The 7,669-nt window shown below is 51.5% G+C and overlaps 2 protein-coding genes across 9 annotated transcripts in view; both read right to left on the minus strand.

Annotated features, from left to right (window-relative positions):
- Positions 1 to 2,465, minus strand: part of IFT172 (intraflagellar transport 172) — a 33,232-nt gene extending 30,767 nt beyond the window's left edge. For 2 of the 5 annotated variants that reach the window (XR_002831903.1, XR_002831904.1), the window contains exon 1: positions 2,268 to 2,438. Coding sequence is in view for 2 of the 5 variants with exons in the window: in XM_006099833.3 (XP_006099895.1) it covers positions 2,268 to 2,306 (39 nt within the window). In the remaining 3 variants the exon portion in view is untranslated. Of the gene's footprint in view, positions 1 to 2,267 lie in introns of all 5 variants that reach the window. The other 3 variants (XR_002831902.1, XM_006099833.3, XM_023763452.1) reach the window with 3 other exon arrangements.
- A 1,733-nt stretch (positions 2,466 to 4,198) lies between these two features.
- FNDC4 (fibronectin type III domain containing 4) lies at positions 4,199 to 7,045 on the minus strand. 4 transcript variants are annotated; one of them, XM_006099836.3, is made up of 7 exons: positions 6,927 to 7,045; positions 6,601 to 6,745; positions 6,399 to 6,514; positions 5,960 to 6,164; positions 5,404 to 5,493; positions 4,949 to 5,073; positions 4,199 to 4,782 (listed from the first exon to the last, which is right to left on the minus strand). In XM_006099836.3, the coding sequence occupies exons 2-7, from the start codon at positions 6,719 to 6,721 to the stop codon at positions 4,747 to 4,749; spliced, it is 693 nt and encodes a 230-aa protein (XP_006099898.1). In that variant the 5' UTR covers positions 6,722 to 6,745; positions 6,927 to 7,045; the 3' UTR covers positions 4,199 to 4,746. The 4 variants fall into 4 exon arrangements, with proteins under 4 accessions (XP_006099898.1, XP_023619221.1, XP_006099899.1 ...); XM_023763453.1 differs by having other exon boundaries at positions 4,201 to 4,782; positions 6,399 to 6,484; XM_006099837.3 differs by having other exon boundaries at positions 4,201 to 4,782; positions 5,960 to 6,158.
- Positions 7,046 to 7,669: the final 624 nt, after the last annotated feature.

Here is a 7,669-nt window from a genome sequence, read left to right on the forward strand (position 1 = left end):
TTGTAAATAGCAAAATAGAGGAGAAACAGACTGAGGCCAGTTCAAGAAGGATCTTCAAAACCAGGATTTTTGGATTAGTTGGTGGAAAGGGGGAGACAGTAAAACTTCTGGAACAGGGAGTAAAATAATCAGAGTTGAGACTTAGGATGAGCAATGCCACCTTGTTTTTTGTTTTCCCTTAACTATCCACTTCGCCAAAGCCCAAGTTAGAAGTAACCATCTCCCAGTGGATTATTCTTGCCAAGTCTGTCCCTTCCGCCACCAGCCCTGGTCCTCTATGATGCTGCACTAAGAATTTTCCTTCTTGAAATAAAAAATTTAGTTTCTGCTTCAACTGATTAATTACTTGAGCTGTAGAGCGCTGCCTTAAAACAGTTACTTTTCATTTCCAATCCAGTTACCTCCAGTCAGAGGTTTAAAAAAGGCTTTTTCCCCCATCAAAATCCTCAAACCAGTCAGAAAATAGCCACACCACCACTAGTATCACCCTCCAACTCTTTTTTAAAAACTTTATTTTTTAAAAAAAATATTGTTATTGATTTCAGAGAGGAAAGGAGAAACATCAGTGATGAGAGAGAATCATTGATTGGCTGCCTCCTGCATGCCCCCACTGGGGATCGAGCCCGCAACCACAAACTGGGCATGTGCCCTGACCGGGAATCAAACCGTGACCTTCTGGTCACGCTCAACCACTAAGCCATGCAGGCCCGGCACCCCTCCAACTCTTGATTAAATTATGTTAGAAGGGCTGAGGGCTCCTCAACAATTGTTGTCTATCATCTTCCTTCGTCATTTTTTCCAATCCTGGGCATTCAGCCCTTTCCTGCATCATGACATCATCTTACTTTGTAAGATTGAAGGAAGATTTCACTTCCAATTATTCCATTAAGGTAAAGAAAAAATTTAAATTACAGATTCAGGGGGCAGTTTACTGAGCAAAGGGCACATCTGTCTCTCTCTTTAATTTTACTTTATTGATTTGATTTTAGAGAAACATCAATGTGAGAGAGAAACATTGATTGGCTGCCTCCTGCATGTGCCCCCAGTTAGAGATTGAACCCACAACCTGGGTATGTGCCCTGATGGGGAACTGAACCTGCCATCTCTTGGTGTGTAGTATGACACTCCATCCAACTGAGCCACACTGGCCGGGGCTAGGCACATCTTTCTTTTGTTCTAATTTCCTTCTGTCCTCCTAATGCCAATCCTCTGTTAAGCCTTCCTGATTTCCATAATTCTCTTTTCTCTGCAATATGTACTTCACAGCACTGTTATGAGGATTAAATGCACTAGGAAATAGAACAATAATAGCTAACCTTTAACAAGCACTTACCATAGACTGGGCATTTTGATAAGTGCTTGATATTCATTATCTTGTTTTACCTCGTAACACTGAGGTAGATGCCACTATTATGCATCTTTTACAGGGGAAACTGAGACACGGGAAGGTTAAGTAATTTGCTCAAGTGTCATAGACAATTGGTAAGTGACAGAACAAGATTTAAATCCAGGTATGTCTGACTTCATAAGCCACAATCCTAACTTCTTTACTTATGCTATTAAACATTCAGTTACAAGAGATATTATTCTTATTAGTTTTGTATTTTGAATTTTGAATGTCCTCTCTTGTCTATCTATTTTTTACACTGCTTTTCGGTTTACAATGTTCTTTTGTGTATATTACCTCCTTTAACTCTTCCCAGATCCCCTAAGGTTGCTATTAGAGGGAATGCTGAGAGCGACAGTGTGATAAGAGCTAAAGTCTGAGGTAGCAGGACATGTATTTAAAGTAGCGGTGGCGCTAGGACTTGAATTCTGGTTTTCTAACCCCTAAACCCAGCCTTTCTTCGCCGTGTTTCAGGGTTCCTCCCCCAGTACCCAGCCTCTTGGGAATAAGAGATCTATCTGCACCATCAGAACGAACGGTGCGGACTCCTGCACTCCCTCTTGGGGGCATGCACTTAAAGCGCTTATTGAATTCCGTGTAGGTTTATGTTCGTTGTTTACAGGCGCAGGAGCCTTTTGAAGGCAGGAGCAATGGCAGCTAGTTCTGGATCCCTCCGAGCCCCAGCACGGAACGGATGCTAAATGCAAGCTGCAGGGGTTAGCGCTGCATCTCGCCGACTGGACAGCATCGACGCAGCCGAGTCGCGTCCAGCCGTCGGTCCTCTGCACACAGTAGGCGCTCGACATGATTACACTTTAGTCCCCCGCTTCTCTTGGAATGTTAAGACGGGCCGGGGAGGGACGGGCACGCAACTCCTCACCTGAGGGCTCAGCAGGGTTCTCAGGTGCTTCAACTGCATGACGAACACCTGTGTCTCAGATGCCACCAGACAGCGACAACTCCGGCGGTTACCTGGACAACCCGTCACGCAGCCGCAGCCGCAGCTACGCCGCTGACGCAAATGCGCCCGGAGCGCACCACGCGTCGCAAAGTCACCACGTAGGTTCGCGGCGAAGCAAACAGGACGCGCGCAGGCGCAGTGAGCTTTAGGGCGGGACCGGGGCAGGACTTGATGACTCCTCTCGGTTACCAATCCCGTCGCTGCCTGCCTTCCAGATCTAGCCCGGCTCCCAAGCCTGCTGCAAACCGAGGTCTACGTCATCGCAGCCTTTCTCGCCCTCTGATGTACGTAAACCTGGCTGAATGCTTTCTTTTAATCCTCGCAGCCCTGAAGGAAAGCAGGGCAGTTGCTCTTCTAGACCTTTTACAGTTGACGGAATTGAATCCAAATTATATGACTTGCACGGGACCACAAGGCTAATAATGATAGCTAACAGTGAATACTCAATGTGTGTCTGCCGGGCTTACTGTGCAAAGTGTCGCACATGCATTATCTCATTTAACCTCAAAGCCACCTTTTGAGGGGATAGCATTATTAGTCCTGTTTTACATAACGGTCAGTTAAGGATGGAACTGGGATTCAACCTAGAGCTGGCACATTTGAACACCCTTTCTATTCCTTGTCAACTCCTACTTCCCTGTCCCCATGCCACTATACCCTGTGACACTCCCACCCCAAGAAATGATGTGTCCAGTCTGAGAGATTAATGTTTTGGAACCGGTGGCCAGGGAGAGGTAAGGTAACCTGTTTCCAAATTGGATAATGGTGGATTAAAGACTTCTGATTAGATTAGGATGCTTTCCTGTTTCAGGGTGGAGAGCAAGCCAGAAATGGGCTCATCTGATGGGTTAAGGTTGTCTTGTAAAATCTGGGGTTGGAGATTGGTTAAGTAGAAAAGATATTGACTTCTTGAACCTTATTTGGATCAGGGTCTCTTTCAGAATTGTTGGTTTAATTTCTTGTAACATCCCAGAGAGATCAAGATTCAGAAAAGGAGAGTTATTCATAAGCCTTCTCTGGAAAGATCTAGAGTTGAGAAGACCTGTGACTTGTCTTCTCAAAGTGTAGCATATGCTTTCCAGACAGATTCTGGGTTCCGAAGCCTTTCCCCCACAGTGGTTGCAAATGGCAACTGGTATTTCACTGGCACCAACCAATTGGAACTTAGGAAAGAGTAGAGGACAGTCCCTGTTTTTACAGGAAACAAATAGGCGCCAGAGCCCAAATTATAATTCTTTTGACAGGGGAGTTTGAACCCTTCAACTTTATTTCCAGAATCCTCCTCTGGATATGGTGGCAGAGAGTGAATGTAACGTCATTTATGCTTTACAGTTATTATTGAACTTGACTGAGTGAACAGAGACAGAGACAACAGGGAAAGCAAGGACAGGGAAGAATAGGCACAGGAACGCACAGGAGGAGCACGTATCACCGAGGGATCCATTAGTGTAGCTGCTCTTTCATTTGTCCCAAGACACTGTTCAGTCCTTTTCTGAAAACTAGCTCAGGTTTGATGGAGGAGTCAGGAATAAATGGTGAGGAGCTGAGCTGCTGATGTGAAGATAACAAGGCTCCCAGCCCTCTCATGTGATATAACTTTAGTTTCCACTGGTACAGGAAGAATTTATATCCTCTTCTTTCCTTCTCCCCTTTCTGGCCCAACAAAGCAAAAGGAACTAGGGCTCTGGTTTCCTATACCCGTTTCTGGCCCCTCTCCACCCATCCCAGGCTGGAGAATCAAAGCAAACACTTTAAAATGAGAGTTTGCTCCCGTCAAGTTGGTGGTAGTGTGAGGGGCCCTTGCAGTCAGAGAAGATGGGGAAACGTTTTCAGCATACTATACAGTCAGCTCCATTTTGTCCAAGAACCTTTATTGGAAAAATGTCCAAGGAGTGAGATCACCAGCAGCTGGGGGTGCTACCAAGTGAGAGGGAGCACCTGAGGCTCCATGGAAGACATTGGAGTAGTGCAGTGCAGTGTCTGTCATTATTTATTTGCTGGGAGAGGGGGAGTACCCACAGAAACCCCTCTCTGAGACCCAGAGGCAAGATGTGGGGGCAGCAGGGAATGCTGAGAGTCCTGATACAGGGGAAACGGGGGCTCCATTTGGGACCTAATGGGATAGGGTTGAATAAGTGATTCTCCCCTGGACCTGGGGGATGGAAAGACATACCCCATCTGATATCCTCTCCCCAAGTCCAGGGCACAGACCTACCTTCTGGCCCTATTCACAGTGGAAAGAGGATGGGTACCAGGCCTGAGATTGTGGGAGTGTCATTATCTTCTGGGATACTGTGGGATCCTTCCATCTTGGGCTGATCACCATCTTAGGCTCTCCCTGACCCCATCCCCATCCCCAGGTTGTTAGTGCATCTCTCTTCTGGTTCTGTTTCTTCATTCATACGTCTATGGTGTTGATGGATGGTGACTTTTTCTGTGAATGAAAATGACTTGAGTCTCTAAATTTCTGGAAGGAAATACCACCTCCATCCCAAATTTCCATTGGGACTTTTCCTGCCCCTCCTTGCTTTTCTCCCTTTTCCCTGACTGCTCCTAGAGGCAAAATCTCACCCTTCCCTCCCTCACAGGCCCCACCTCACCTGTCTTGTCCCCACTGGCCTTCCCTGAGGACTCTGCTCAGGCCCCTTCCCCTTCTCCTTGGGGTTGTTGTTGGAGTCGTTGTCCTTGATGATATCGTACTGACGGCAGAACAGCCCGATGACAGCTGAAACACAACAATACAGTCTGAGCCTTGATCCCAACCTCCCCACTCACATCCTCAAAGGGCAGTGAGATGCCCACAGTTCATAGAGAATCCGAGAAGAAAATCCTTGAATTCCTGGTGCCCACGCACAAGCACCACCCTCTTAGTCTTCCTCTCTGGGCTCCCCAGAACCTCCTCTCCCTCTCTTCAAATTTCTGCGAATCCCTCTCAACTAAGCATCTTCCCACTCCATTTCTCTCACCCCCTTTTCTCCAACAGCCTTCACCACCTCCCACCTTCACTGAGCCCCATTCCCTCAATCATTGGTCCCCTGTCCAGCTGCTTACTCACCAGCCCACATGAGCAACACCACCACAATGATGACCACTTCCCCTGTCTGCAGTGGTCGCTCTCCATCCAGACCCTCCACTGTGATGTCACCTGAGGAGGAAGGACACAGCCTCTGGGTGTGGAGAGTAGCTAGAGAGGTATGTCTATGCAGACAGTGAAGGACGGAGATACTGGGGAGTAGAGTCAGGGTAGGCCCATCACAGCATTGCCCCCCTCTCTGGGAAGCTGTTGATGGACCAAGTGGTCACAGGCCAGAAAAGCAGGAAGGCTACAGGTCAGGCACTTGCTCACACAAGCTGCAGCAGCTGTGAACTGAGGTTGGGTAAAAGGAAGCTTAAGAGCCCTTCCTCCAAGGGAGTCATTACCAGCCTGTGTACACCCAGTCGCCTGCCAACCTGCTTCCCTTCCTTTCCTGGCAGTACAACAAATTAAATCATCCTTCTCATCATCTAAGCTAGACTGTTGCTTGCTTTGGAGAAATAAACAAGAGGCTTACGTCTAGATAAAAAGCCAGAGCATGCAAAGCGTTAGGGAGTGGGGAATAACAGATCCTCACCTGGGCTCGAGCTGTTTGAAGGCAGCCGGTCAGAGCCCTTGAGAGTTCGAAAGTGCACCCGGGGCCCCGGGGGGCTCTCCCCGCGAAGGCCGATGCTCCTGACCTGCACCGTGTAGTCGCTGTCTTCAGCCAGGCCCCAGAGGGCACAGGCCCGAGTGGTGGTGTTCACCTCCCGGATCACCCGCTGTCCTGGGCCATTCTGTCGCTTCAGAAAGACAATGAGAGAGAGAAGGGCAGCCTCACCCCACTCCCAGGCCACAGGCTCAACCCAGCACTCTTGAACACCCAAGCCAAGGGAATACGGTGGAAAGGGCAGCTGGAGGCAGGGCACACCAGCTCCCAGATTCTCCCCCCTGCTGGCAGGGAGCTGGGGGTGGTGGTGGTGGGGTATTCAGAGACCCAAGGACACAAGTTCGGGGAGCAGAAGGGTGACTCATACTTGCTGGGAAATGGAGTAGCCAATGACGATGTTGCCTTCTGGGACGTCCCAGGACACAGTGGCCGAGTTGGCTCTGAGGTGAGTGACTGTCACATTCACAGGAGATGGAGGCCGGTCTGTGAGTGCCGGCATGTTAGCAGGTTAACAGGTTCCACCCACAGGCTAGCTCTGGTCAATTCCCACCTGCATCTCCTTTACTCACCTGCTCGCACAAAGCCCAGGTCACAGCTGACCAGCAGGAGGACCGTGGGACTTAGATAAGGGGAGAGGGGCATCAGCGAAGCCATGGTCCCCACCGAGTCCGCTAGGAGGCACCGAGGCATCCGCTAGACATCCAGGCGGGGCTCCTGGAGATGGCAGGAGTTGGGGGTGGCGGTCAAGGGCCGTCCTGAATGCCCGTGTAGGCAACAACTCTCCCGGACGCCCCGGGGCCCACCGCGGCCCCAGAGCGCCCCCTTTCCCCACCCTTCCTCGCCCCCGCATCACCCAGGCGCCCCCAGTGCGCGGCTCTGCCCTGCCCACACCCACCTCCGCCGGTCCTCGCGGTCGGTCAGGCCTCGGGGGGGTGCCTAGTGGGCGACCCATCGCCCGAGTCGGTGGTGCTGCCCCTACCCCATCCCGGCCCGGGCCCGTCGAGGCGGGTAGCACGGGGCGGGTAGCACGGGGCCGAGCTGCGGGCAGAGAGCGGAGGCGTAGCGGGCGCTGGTTGCAGGGTCCCCAGAGCTGGGACCGGCGGCGTAGTCTGTCCGTGAGCAAGGGCGGTGCACCGCCTGCCCGCCGGCCGGGGTGCGGGTGCGGGTGCGCGTGCGGGAGGCTGTGCGGCCGTCTCCGCCGGCGCCTGCAGCGGGATGTGACCGTTCCAGCGCGCGAGCCGCCGCCTTCTGCAGCGCTGGCCCCGCTCGCTCCGCCGCAGCCTGGCCAGACGTTCCGGCCCCCGCCCCGCTCCGCTGGGGTTCCTGCTGCCGTCACTGCCCCCGCCCCTCCCGCACCTCCCTTCTTTTCTCGGAGCTCCTCCCACGACCCTGCCCTTGGCGGCCCCCCAGGTCCCATTCCTTCAGATCCCACGGCTCAGTCCTAGGAGCCCGCGGGGGCGACGGGAGAGGCACTGAGTGAGGGTCTCTGGACCCCTCCCTCCTCGGATGGAATTAGCCAAGAGTGCGGGAGGGGACAGAGTGATGGAGACAATTGTTTCAAGAATCTCCTACTTGTAGACTGCGTCAGCTTTGAAGTCTTTTCTCCATTCACGATGTGGTATTCATTCCTTCAGTCTC

The sequence above is a fragment of the Myotis lucifugus genome, unplaced genomic scaffold (assembly GCF_000147115.1).
Source record: "Myotis lucifugus unplaced genomic scaffold, Myoluc2.0 scaffold_285, whole genome shotgun sequence".
Classification (NCBI taxonomy): domain Eukaryota; kingdom Metazoa; phylum Chordata; class Mammalia; order Chiroptera; family Vespertilionidae; genus Myotis; species Myotis lucifugus.